The 12,945-nt window shown below is 53.5% G+C and overlaps 1 protein-coding gene across 2 annotated transcripts in view; it reads right to left on the bottom strand.

The window, feature by feature from the left end:
• The window catches only part of KIF3C (kinesin family member 3C), a 36,702-nt gene extending 24,089 nt beyond the window's left edge, over nucleotides 1-12,613 (bottom strand). For both annotated transcript variants that reach the window (XM_004582645.2, XM_058668179.1), the window contains exon 1: nucleotides 10,300-12,613. In XM_004582645.2, coding sequence (XP_004582702.2) covers nucleotides 10,300-11,853 — 1,554 coding nt within the window. In that variant the 5' untranslated portion in view covers nucleotides 11,854-12,613. The remainder of the gene's footprint in view (nucleotides 1-10,299) is intronic.
• Between the last annotated feature and the right edge of the window lie 332 nt (nucleotides 12,614-12,945).

The raw sequence follows: 12,945 nt of genomic DNA, 5'->3' as shown, positions 1-12,945 counted from the left end.
CAAGTGAGCGAGACAATGGGGAAGGCACACACAGCACTATTTCCAGATGCGTAGAGCTATTCTGGTGATCCTCTGCCCTGAGGGATGGAAATCAGGACACTGAGTCTGAGTCTCCTCCTTGGCTGGCTCGACACACAACAAAACTGATGTTGTGAGTGCGAGAAGTCTCTCATCACGGAGAAAGTACAAGGAGCAGGCACACATCCTGAGATGCCAGTTAGCATGCCCGCCTCCCACCGTGGAGTAGCTGGGTTCGATTCCCTGCTCAGGCTCCTAACTCCGGCTTTCTGGGAGGGGGTGGTGATGGCTCAAGTAATTGGGTCTTTGTCATCCATGTGGGAGGCCTGGATTGAGTCCCAACTTCCTAACTTCAGCCCTGGCCATGGGAAGGAAACCAGTGAATGGCAGTTTCTCATGACCCTGGAAATAAACGTTAAAAATAATAAACTATTTAGATTGAGAAAGCCATCAACCATTGAGGGTAGTTAAACTACAATGTCAACCCTGACCTGGGCAAGGCAGGATGGCCAGAAGTGCCTCAGTCCCTGTTGAAGGGCAGGGGGAAAATAACCCACCCCTCTGGCTTTCAAGTCGATGAAAATACGTAAAAACATCAGACAAAAAGGGTCCACACACACACATGAGCCGACCTCTCCCTCCTGTGGGCTGTCCTGGGCCACAGCCTCCAGGCTCCCAGTGCAAGCCTGCTCACCCTTTTCGCTCCCACAGGCTGGTCCCTGACGCACAGCTCCCAACCCACTGCTCTCAAGGTGAACCAGCAAATGGTACAAAACTCCAGCAATCATCTACCCACTATTTCCTGACAGGGGAAGCGACTTGTCCAAGTTCACAGGATGACCAGTAATTGGGAATCCATGGGCCTGGCTATCGGTCCTACTTTCCCTCTATTATTCATTACCTTCCAGCACATCTTCCCACCAGATCTTGACATATGTAGGAACTTAAAAAAAAAATGATGAATGGGCCCGGCAGCGTGGCCTAGCAGCCAAAGTCCTCACCTTGAACGCCCCGGGATCCCATATGGGCGCCGGTTCTAATCCCGGCAGCTCCACTTCCCATCCAGCTCCCTGCTTGTGGCCTGGGAAAGCAGTCGAGGACGGCCCAGTGCGTTGGGACCCTGTACCCGCGTGGGAGACCCAGAAGAGGTTCCAGGTTCCCGGCTTTGGATCGGCACGCACCAGCCCGTTGTGGCTCACTTGGGGAGTGAATCATAGGACAGAAGATCTTCCTCTCTGTCTCTCCTCCTCTCTGTATATCTGACTGTAATAAAATAAAATAACAAAAAAAAAATCTTAAAAAAATGAATGGAAATTAAACTAAAAGTTTATATTTGGTTACAAAAGACTTTGAAATCCTAGCATACCTGTATATTTTTACCCTGACTAAAGGTTTTTTCTCCCTTGAAGAAATTTATACTAGTTTTAGTTCAGTCGAAAAATATAATATATGCTTATTAATGAAAAACATATGAAAGTCTTTTAAAAAGTCAAAGTAAAAAATATAGGTGCCCCTGCATATTAAAATCCCTAGAGCTGACCAATATTGTGAATTCTTGTGATTTTTCTCTAAAAATTTGAAGTCTTAAGACCAAGTTAGCTAAATCAATCATTTATAGCTACTGTTACTTTAAAAGATTTGCTGATTTCCTTAAAGGAAATTTTTTTTATGATTTTTTTTTTGTTATTTTTATTACAAAGTCAGATATACACAGAGGAGGAGAGACAGACAGGAAGATCTTCTGTCCGATGATTCACTCCCCAAGTGAGCCGCAACGGCCGGTGCGCGCTGGTCTGAAGCCGGGAACCTGGAACCTCCTCCGGGTCTCCTGTGTGGCCGCAGGGTCCCAATGCATTGGGCTGTCCTCGACTGCTTTCTCAGGCCACAAGCAGGGAGCTGGATGGGAAGTGGAGCTGCCGGGATTAGAACCGGCGCCCATATGGGATCCCGGGGCGTTCAAGGCAAGGACTTTAGCTGCTAGGCCACGCCGCCGGACCCCTTAAAGGAAATTATTTTGGTATTTCTCTAGTACTTTTGCAATTTTTTTTTAATTTGTTTAAAAACAGAGAGACACAGAGATCTTTTATTTGTTGGGTCATTCCCAAATTGCTCACAAGAGCTGAGCTGAAGCCAGGCTAAAGGCAGGTACTAGCCATTATCACAACTTCCCGAATGCGTGTTAGCAAGAAGCTGGAATTAAATGTACACGCAGGCATTCTAGGTGGTGTCCCACAGCTGTGCCATATGCCTGCCCTGTTCTTGTTGACTCCCTAAATGAATGCTGGGCTGAGGTCAGAGGCTGGGGGTTTGCATCATATGAGTCACAGAGATGAGTTAAGTGCCCACTGGGGCCTATTAGCCAGGGATCAGGCAGGAACCCTTCCTTTCGGAGCTGAAGTTACAGCACGCATTGAAGCTAATAGGCTAAGGAGCCAGGCGGATATGGGATCTTCAAGCTGGTTCTGCCTCTTCCTAGGTGTGTGACTTTTGAGTTGTTTATTCCTTAACACTGCTCACTGTCACATTCCAACATTCCAGGCTCAGTTGATGCAAGTATTTGTAGAGTGAGCCAGTGGATGGGATGGGAGACATCTGTCTGTCTCTCCCTGCTTCTCCAACAAATAAAATAACTTCTTCAATTAAAAAAAGTAATCTCCATAAAGAATACAGCAGGGACTGGCATGGTAGCCTAGTGCCTAAAATCCTCGCCTTGCATGCACCGGGACCCAGATGGGCACAAGTTCACGTCCCGGCTGCTCCACTTCCCATCTAGCTCTCTGTGGACTGGGAAAGCAGTCGAGGATAGTGTAATAATGCCTTGGGACCCTGCCCTGGGAGATGCATGAAAGACTCAGAAGAAGCTCCCAGCTCCTGGCTGCAGATCAGCTCAGCTCTGGTCGCTGTGGCCACTTGGGAAGTGAGCCAGTGGATAGAAGATCTTCCTCTCTGTAAATCTGATTTTCCAATAAAAATAAATAAATCTTTAAAAAAAAAGAACACAACAAAAGGGCAGGCATTGTGTCGTAGCAGGTAAAGTCGGTGCTTGGTACTGCTGTACCCCGTATCAGAGAGCTTGCTTGACGACCAGACACTCTGCTTCTAATCGCGCTTCCTGCTAACATATCCCGGGAGGCAGTAGGTGAAGGCTCAAGTGCTTCGGCCGCTGACAATCACATAGCAGAACTCCGGCTTTAGCCCGCCCCAGCCCTGGCTGTTGTAGGAATTTGGAAACTGAAACAATGAATATTACATCTCCTGCTCTCTGCCTTTCAAATAGGTGAAAAAATAAACAATTAAAATGGGACTGGGGAACTTTAACTGTAAAACATTTTCAGAAAAAAAAATCACAACACAGCAGAAACGGTAGCTATCATTATTGCTGGCCCACTTGGAGGAAGGCCTCCAGATCCATCACCTAGTGTTCTAGAAACAGTCCAACTCAGGGCCTAATACTCCTCTGTGGGGGACACCTGGGAGGAAGGAGACCCAACTAGAAAGGTGCTCTTCAGTTCACCCACAAGTTAAATGCCCAGGAATTCCTCAGACACACTGAGTACAAGTTCAGATGCGTTGCCTGCTCTCAGTCTGGGGGTCTGCCCTGCACAGCCCCCAGACTGGATCTGTGGCCAAAAGGATTATTTTCTTATCCAGACACGCCTTCAGGCTCAGCCACAACCAGTGCCCCAGACTGGCCCGGCACTGAGGGCTGGCAAGGCGCAGGCCGCACAGAGTCCCCCTCTGCAGCTCTGTTCCAGCCTTTCCTTCCGGTCCTTAGAGCACAATGAAGACATTATCACAGCCACTTCACCCAGCGTCACGCTATCCACAGGCTAAAGGACAGCACGGTAATACACTCCTCCCCGCAGCCAAGGTGCGGCAGGAGAAACCCAACACTGGCCCAAATGGTTGCTGGGCTGCAACGTCTGAAACATTTTTGTCTTATATGCTTCCCACCAGCCAAACTCCTATGTTACCCAATGTCGCCAGCACATGGTACCCATATGGGATGCTGGCCCTAAAGGAGAAGGATTAGGCCACTGTGCCTGCCCCCACCTCTCATTACTTATTTTTTTTTTAAGAAATAGGTTTCTCTCTTTTTTTTTAAGATTCATTTATTTTTATTGGAAAGGCTGATATACAGAGAGCAAGATCTTCCGTCCGATGGTTCACTCCCCAAGCAGCTGCAACTGCTGGAGCTGAGCCAATCCGAAGCCAGGAGCCAGGAGCTTCTTCTGGGTCTCCTACTCGGGTGCAGGGTCCCAAGTTCTTGGGTTGTCCTCGACTGCTTTCCCAGGCCACAGGCAGGGAGCTGGATGAGAAACGGGGACGCCAGGACTAGAATCGGCGCCCATATGGGATCCTGGCACATTCAAGGCGAGGACATAACCACTAGGCTATCATGCCAGGCCCTCACCTCTCATTGTTTCTTAAAGAAACCCAACTCTAATTTAAGAAAATTCTTACTGATATGGAACTGTATCACAAAAGAACAATAAAAAATAGCTTAAAAAAGAAAGTAAAGGAAAAAAATACAGGAGAAAAAAGTTCTTACTGGGGTCCGTGTGTGACACAGCACACTAATTCTCTGCCTGTGGCAGCAGCATTCCACCTAGACGGCAGGTCTAGTCCCGGCTGCTCAATGTTCAATCCAGCTCATGTTAGCCTGGGGGAGTAGCAGAGGATGGCCCAAGGCTTGGGCCCCTGTGCCTATATGGGAGGTTTGGAAGAAGCTACTGGCTCGTAAATTTGGACTGACTCTGCTCTGGCACTTGCAGCCATTTAGGGAGTAAGCTAGTGGATGAAAGATCTCTTTCTCTGTGTCTTCCCATCTCTCTTTGAAACTCTTTCACATAACATAAATAAATCTTAAAACAAACAACACAACAAAAATTTTTCAAGCCAGTGCTGTGGTATAGCAAGCTAAGCCTCCATGTCAGGCCTGCGGCACCAGCATCCCCTTATAGGCACCGGTTTGAGTCCTGGCTGCTCCACTTCCAATCTAGCTCCCTGCTAAAACACCAGTGAAAACAGTGGGAGACAGCTTCTGTTTTCATAAATGCAACTTATTGGTTACCAGGTACATCACACGATACAGAAACAGTGCAACTGGCCAAAGGATAGGGAGACGTATGTTGAGCTCAAAAGACAGAGTAGATGTGCTGGCTCTGTGGTTTCCTATTGGAGTAACTTGCATGAGAATTGCAGTCACATGGGTGGTCTTTGAACGCCAGGCTAAAATCTATCTGACATGCCAGAAATGTGGCTAGGTGAAAACCTCCATCAGGCAGTTAAAGAAAACATTAATGACAGCCATGTGCTGGCAACTGTGCAGTGCTGCATGTTGGTATCTGGGTCTTTCAACAGCACAAAGACATGGGTGTGATTATTATTATCGCATCCTAGCGACTGAGGCCTCCATACTAGTAAGTCACTAAACCCAGACCTGCTGACTCTGAGGCCCAAGTCCTGTACACAGAGCTCCACGTGCTGGAGGCTGCAGAGAGATGGAAACAGGAGTCCCACAGAGTGAACGCGTCGAGACCAGCAGCCAGGGGTCTCAGCTGAGTCCCCCTCTTCTCAGGATGAGTTCCCAGTTGCCACTTTCAACCCTGTGCTGGCTTCCACACTCCCCTGGTCCATCTCCAGTAAGCCCTGCAGCCTGTCCCTCAGATACCACATGAGGTCTGCTGGAGCGCCTAAGATTCTCACAGCCTCCCCAGCAGCCAGGTCCTAACCTGATGTTCCTAATTCTTTCAGTGTAAAAGAGCATCATGTTTTATATCAAACTGAGCTGGGATTAAACAGATCTGCCACAGGAACACCATGCAGCCTTGGGCAGGTTGCTCAGTCTCCACAGGCTGCAGCTGGTTCTCCCATAAAATGGAAACAATAACATCTCCCTTGGAGGGTGCTTGCTTGGATTAGATGAGTCTGTACATAGTAACATGCCTGGCACAAAGCAAGTGTTAGGAAAATGTTACTTTTATTGCTATTGTTGCTGAGCTTTCAGACTCCCTCTCCTGCATCCTCAGGGATGGTTCATGTCCATGTCGAGAGGTGGGAGGAAGGAGAAGGACCCACAGGAGGACACGAATGATCCAGTGTGGCTTATTGTCCCTGCGGGGACTGCCTCCCATTTCTTTTCCCCATGCTCTATGTATGAGATACATACACAGAGCTGCTGGGGCTCCAGCCAAGGCCCCCTGCCCTGCTCCCTAGCCCCTTCTTTCCTTTGGTTCAATCCTGCACTGTGTGCCCTCCTCAGTCTGTGCCTTCCCCAAACACTCCTCTCCTTTGAAGTAGCTAGACTCAAAGCTTTAGAAATCATCTAATCCATTCCTCCAAAAAACAAAAATCGATTTCAAAATTGAATTTTTGAAATGAATTTCAAAATCCATTTTAAACTAATTTTTCATTTGTTTATTTTCACCTATCTGAAGGGCAGAGTCGATAGAGACAAGAAGAGATCTTCACCTACTGCTTCGCATCCCAGATACCCACAACAGCCAGGCCTGGCCCAGGCTTGTGAGTCATTATCAGCCACTCCAGGATGCATCAACAAGAAGCTGGATCAAAAGTGGGGAAGCCAAGACTCAATTCCAGGCACTCTGACATGGAATGCAGGTGTCCTAGGTGGCAGTTTAACCCACAGTGCCACAATATGTAGTCCTAAAGCAGGCATGTTAAAAAAAAATTCTTGTTGGGCCCAGCACAATGGCTCAATTGGCTAATTCTCCCCCAGCAAGTGCCAAGATCCCATATGGGCACCAGTTCATGTCTTGGCTGCTCTACTTCTTACTCCCTGCTTGTATCCTGAGAAAATAGTACAGAATGGCCCAAAGCTTTGGGACCCTTGTATCCACATGGGAGACCAGGAAAAAGCTCCTGGCTCCTGGCTTTGGACTGGCTCAGTTCTGGCCAGTTATAGATACTTGGAGAGTAAACCAGCGGATGAAAGATCTTTGTCTCTTTTTTCTCTGGTTGTGCAAGAGAACATCTGATCTGCCTTTTCAATATACATAAAATAAACCTTTTAAAAAAAACAATTCTTACATAATTAAATTTGAGCCAAGCAGGCCTTCACCTAACCAAACTGCAGACACTCACCAGCGTGCCTCCCAGGATGTGCACTGTGCTCAAACTTGGCTGTTTCTCTGAGTGCTACCCAAGACTGTAGCTTCCCCTGGGCATTCTGGGTCTGTGATGTCACCCTCTGCTCCTCTTCCCTTGCGGGCCCACCAGCCCTCAGAGACACTTACACAGCTGGCTGACTAACGGTGAATCTGAAACAGAGCCCTGACCTTGGCCACAAACATGTACACACCCGCACATCCTCTAGCCCCCTGAAGCCCACAATCAACGGGGCAACCAGGAAAGGCAGAGGAAGGGAGGATCCGAGGGCTGGATCCTCGCACACAGTGAGGGGCAAACCAAGAGCAAGGCAGCCTGAGAGGTGGTGGGTGGAGAGGCTGGGAGAGACAGACTAAGTCAGATAGGCAATGAGGACACTGGGTCACATAAGCTCCCACTCAGCTCACCCCTACCCCCTCCAGGGGACTGGAGCCAGCAACAAGTGCAGTAGATCCCAGAGCCCAGGACCAGCAGCAAGTTGAAGCTGGGGAGCAAGAGCTTGGCTCATCACTAGAAGGGCTCCAAGCACCTGTTTCCAAGGTCTCCTGGGCTCATGTCTGGCTCTGCTCCCAGGGGCCGCAGGGCTACAGCAAGGCAGCCAGGGCTGGCAGGTGAGGAAGCAGCGAGGCTAGTATAGTTTCCTGTCGTGGCCATCACAAGACACCTGCTTGGAAGACAGAAGCTGCCCTGTGGCTGCTGACACCTTCCATTTATGTAGATCTTCTGGCTCATTTCTAATGGCCTCATACTCCTGATCTCATTTCATCTGCAGCACAAGGCCAGGAAAGAAGAGGTCTGGGACTATTTCCTCCTTCCTGCTTTGTCCTGAGGGTCCCTCTGGAGCCATCCTACAAGCAGCCAGCTCAGAACCAGACATGCCACAGGAGTCACAGGGAGGTCCCTGGGCCGGGCTTGTTCACTGTAACTGTCTGGAGCTGGGTGTGACTAGGAGTCACAGGATGCAGCATCATTCCCTTCCGGGATATTCCCCCAGGGCCTCCCTCCCTTGCTTACACCTAACACTTGGTACCCAATGACCATTTCACCCCAAGGCCAGGAGCTGTCAGGTAAGGCCTTAGCCATGAGTCACCCAGGGAGCCCTCAGGAAGCACCCGGTGCTGCCTGCAAGAGAGCATGGGCCTACGGGAATCGGAAAACATGGGTTCTAGTCCTGGCCCTGCCACTTACCAGCCAGCATCACTCCACCTCCCCCATCCTTGTTTTTATAACTGTCAAAGGGAAGCAATCATACCTATCTCTTGGGGTTGCTGGGAGGATTAAATGCAATTGAGAAATCCAACTGTTATTTATAGAAAAAGAAATTATTCTGATTATCACGAGCAATTGAAAGAGGGCTGGACCAAGTACAGGAGTCTGGGCTCTCCTTATTTCACCTGCATGGCCCTGAGCATGGGCCCTACCGGCCACAAGGCCACAGCTCTCCCTGGGCCATACCTCCAGGGCAAGAATCCTGGTGTGGGGCGGTTGCTGTTTTCTCTTGACTATCTAGATATTGGTGTCCCATGCTGACTTGCATCCCAGAAATCTTACCCAAGGGAGCTAGTCAGCTCTCAACAATGGGAACCTTCCAGGCACCCCACCCGCTCTACCCACTTCCCAGGGGGCTCTCTTCAGAGCCTCCACTGCTCTGCTCTAGGAGGGAGGAGCGTCTGGGAGTAGAACCCAAGATAGACTGCCCAGGTCAGCCTTGCCAGTGGCAAACCCCAGTACATTTGGACTCCCTCTTCATGCTGGGGAGGGCTGACTCTGATGGCCCTGTCTGTTAACAGCTGCTTCTCCCAGGATGGCCCTAACGATACCAGGCCCCATTCCTCCCTCCCTGGAGGAAGCAGCTCAGAACAGCCCTGGCTGAGCTCACTGAGGTGAATTAAATATTCAACACGCGAGACCCAAGCCCTCAGTGCAGCAGCAGCGGCACATTCCCACTGCACAGACAATGCTTTCAGGCCAGCTGTCACTCTTCCAGCTGTGGCAGGCCAGGCTTCCCTGCCCCCAGCTCACACCCCTGGGTAGGAATAAAAAATGGCAATGATAGCCTCTTCCCAGCAAACTCCTGGTTCCTTGTGGCTTTCCTCTAACCCCGGTCTGGAAGGCTCCAGGGACCTGGAATGCTCAGTGGTAGCATCTGCCGCACTGAAATGAAACAGGTCTACAAGCAGCCAGGCGAGGGTCTAGGCAGCCTAGCCCCACCTAGGGGCCTGGAGGCTCCCACTGGGAGGGGCACAGCTGAGGCCTTGACACCCCTGGGACAATGAAGAACTGGATATTACTGGGTGTGGGAGCTGGCTGACTTGCTCTTCAGATTAATATACATCATGGAGTTAGCTCAGCAGACCTCAGATCTCGCAGAAGGGAAAAGAAAGCCTGGGGAGAGGGGCAACAACTTATGCAGGGTCCCTGAGTGAGAACAGCTCAGCCTAGACTCCAGGGCTCTCTGTACCCCACTTCCTCCAAGACCCACCACCCCTCACAGAGATTATTCCTACTCAGGCCAAGCCACGGTGCGCTGTGTGGACCAGGGACCACTTTCACAGGGAGTACTCCCTTTTCATGGTCCTGCCCGCCCCTCAGAGAGCTGGACCAAGGTCTGTGGGTTCCAGCTCAGCTGTGCAGTTTGATTGGATACAGCCTGGGTCTGGCTGCTTCTCTGCACCTTCATCTCAGCTGTCAAATGGGGGTTTGAGAACCGCCAACCCAGATGACATCATCCACCTGGAGGGGTCCATAAGCAGAGAAGTGCTACCCACCATCAGGAGGTCTTGAAAATGATAAGAGGTCTGAAGATGCTACAGAGGGTATGAGGCTGTGCAGAACACATGCTCAGGAGAGGCCAGGGTCCTGCCCAGGCCATCCCACTAACCTTGACCCATCCTGAGACCAAGAGCTGCAGGTCAGACCACCCACCTGCTTTGTTTTGTGTGTGCATGTATGTACACACACATGTACAGGTGTGTATGCATACCTGGCACTCCTATAGGGCGGCAATCTGCCCAACTGGTCCAGGAGGGCAGTGTGTGACACTGCAGGAGGTCACCTGACTCCGGGGTCAGGTCACAGCCTCCCAGAGTCCTCCCTCCATGCCAGCCTTGATCCCCTCCCCGGAAGCCCAGGCTCCTCTGGGACCTTTACCTTGTATTTGGCTGCGAGTAGCTCAGTGGCCTGCTGTTCCCGCCGCAGGTCCTCCAGCATCTTCTCCTTCTCCTCCAGCAGTTTCTGCTTTTCCTCGCTCACCAGGCTGCGGTCATCCTGGATGGCCGCCTTCTCCTCCTCCAGCCGCTCCTTCTGCTCCTGCAGGTAATTCTCCATGTTCTTCTCCAGGGCCGACTCCAGGACAGGCTGGGGTGGCCGGTGGTTGTTGTTGTTGTCATCCTCCTCCTCCGCCACCCAGGCCTCGATCACAGAGCCCTCAGGGTAGCCAGCCGGGGCAGAGGCTGCCTTCTTCCTGCGGCTGCTCTTCCGGCGGGGCCTCTTGCCCAGCATCCCCTTCTTCTCCAGCTGGGCCTTCAGGCGGGCAATCTCCTCCTGGAACTCCCGCAGCAGCGTGTCCTTGGGGTCCTCGTTCACCCGGGGCTTATTCTTGATGTTCTTGGCACGGTTGGCAAAGCGCAGGGTGGAGAGGCTCTCGTCGTAGCTGTGGGAAGCAGGCCCTAGAGTGGCCACCATGATGGTTTTGGCATTGCCCCCCAGAGAGTCCTGGAGCAGCCGGGTCAGCTTGGAGTCCCGGTAGGGAATGTGGGAGCTCCTGTTGCCCGCCAGGGCGGCGATCACATTGCCCAGGGCGGACAGTGAGAGGTTGATCTTGGAGGCTTCCTTCGGCCTCTCTCCACCACCGGTACCACCACCACCACCACTGCTACCTGCATTGTTGCCACCACCGGCTGACTGGGAGGCTGTCCCTCCAGCTGCATTAGGGCCCGCCTTGTTTTGTCTCTCGCTGCCAGCCAGATCCACCAGGTTGAGTTTGCCCACCCGGATGTGCTCTTGGCCGTCAGAGCCACGCTCGCTGCACTCCACCGTGATAACAAAGATGGCGTGCGAGCGGGAGCTGACCTCGTTCATGTGGGTGCTGCCCACAGCCCGGGCCTGGTTGCCCAGGTTCATCACGTGCTCAATCTCCTTGACATTCTTGGTGACGAAGGAGGACAGGTCCTTGATGTAGACTCCCGTCTCGGGGTTCTCCTTCAGCTCCAGCCTCTTGCCCGGCTCCTTGGAGAGCAGATCTCGGATTTCCTCCTGATAGATCTCCAGGTAGGAGGCCCGGACCAGGTACTGCTGGTTCTGGGAGCGCGAGATGTGCGTGAAGATGTGTTCGAAGGCGTTCGGGATGACCCCGCGCAGCTCCGGCTCCACCCAGGTGCCCTGCATGGTATAGGTCTTGCCCGTGCCCGTCTGGCCGTAGGCGAACACGGTGCCGTTGAAGCCCTGCAGGACCGAATCGATCAGGGGCCTCACCGTCTCGTCATACAGGTCAGCCTGCTTGGAGCTGGCATCATACACGGCGTCAAAGGTGAAAGTCTTGGGCAGTTCCCCCGGCGCTGCGCGGGGGTTCCGCAGAGTCACCTGGCCCAGTTTCACATCCATAGTCAGGATCTGCTCGTGACCCGCGGCCTCCTCCTTCCTGCTCAGGGGGCGGCACCGGGCCACCACCTTCAGGGCCTCGCTGGCCTTGGTCTTACTGGCCATCTCGACTCTTCTACTATGCGCGCTCTGCCCACTCCTTGCGCCCTAGGTCGGGATCCTCGGGGCGGGAGGTGGGGGCGCCCAGACCCTGGGGGCGCAGCGCTTTAATCCCACATGCAGCCCCCCTAGGGTGGGGATGCTGGGGGACGGCCCCACTACTACCGCTGCTGCTGCAGTCCGGGCCGCAGCTGGCCGTGTCCGCTCCGCCGCTGCACCGGCTGGCTCGGCACAATCAAGCAGAATCCCCGAGCAGCCGAGGGAGCAGCGCTGGCCCAGAGGCAGCGCCTGGAGCCCGCCCCATGGCCCAGGGCAGCAGGGAGCGAGGCCGTAAACAGCCGCGGCAACAATGAGATAAAGGAAGAGGGGAGCAATGGGATGGGGGGTGGGCGGCAGAGCTGTCTTCGCCTCCGCCTCCTTCCTCTACGGATCCATGGCGCGGCCGGGGAGCAGGGCAGCGGGGTCGCGGCCCTCCCTCGCGAGCGCCGAGGCTCACCTGGGGTCCTGCCCCCGCGCTGAAGGACCATTCATCGCAGCCCGCGCAGCTGCGGCTGCCTCTGCCGGCGCCACGGCCACGGGCGCCGCCGCGGGAGGATGAGGGAGAAAAACAGAAGGGGATGGGGCGGAGCAGCGGCGGCTGTAGAGTGATGTTGCTGCCGCCGCGCTGCGGCCCTGGCGAAGTCTCCCGGTTGGGGTGGGGCGAGGGGCGGCGCCGCGGGGCGGGGCGCGCGGGCGCGGCCGGGCGCCGGGTGGGTAGGCTGGGGTGCACCGTCCCTCCCTCGGCCGCCGCCGCCGCCGCCGCTCGGCCCCGGGGAGGTGACGGGCGCTCGGTCCCGCCCACCCGCGCGCGGCCAGCATGCCGGGAGTTGTAGTCCCGCCTTTGTTAGCCGGCGCGGCAGGTTGCGGCGCCCTCGCGCGCGCGTCGGGGCGGTCTCCAGCACAGGGGGGCGAGCCTTCAGGGGACGTTGAGGTCGTCTCCCCGCCCCTCCCCGGGCCACGCCTTTTCTGTCAGTAGATGTTCCACACACCGTCCCCCTCCTTCCCACTTCAGGACGCTCCCGGATTCCAGGAGCCTAGCTCCTCAATGTTTCTTGGCTC

Source organism: Ochotona princeps, chromosome 8, assembly GCF_030435755.1.
Source record: "Ochotona princeps isolate mOchPri1 chromosome 8, mOchPri1.hap1, whole genome shotgun sequence".
NCBI classification, from domain to species: Eukaryota; Metazoa; Chordata; class Mammalia; order Lagomorpha; family Ochotonidae; genus Ochotona; species Ochotona princeps.
The sequence above is the reverse complement of the archived record's forward strand: the minus strand, read 5'-3'. Positions and strand labels throughout refer to the sequence as shown.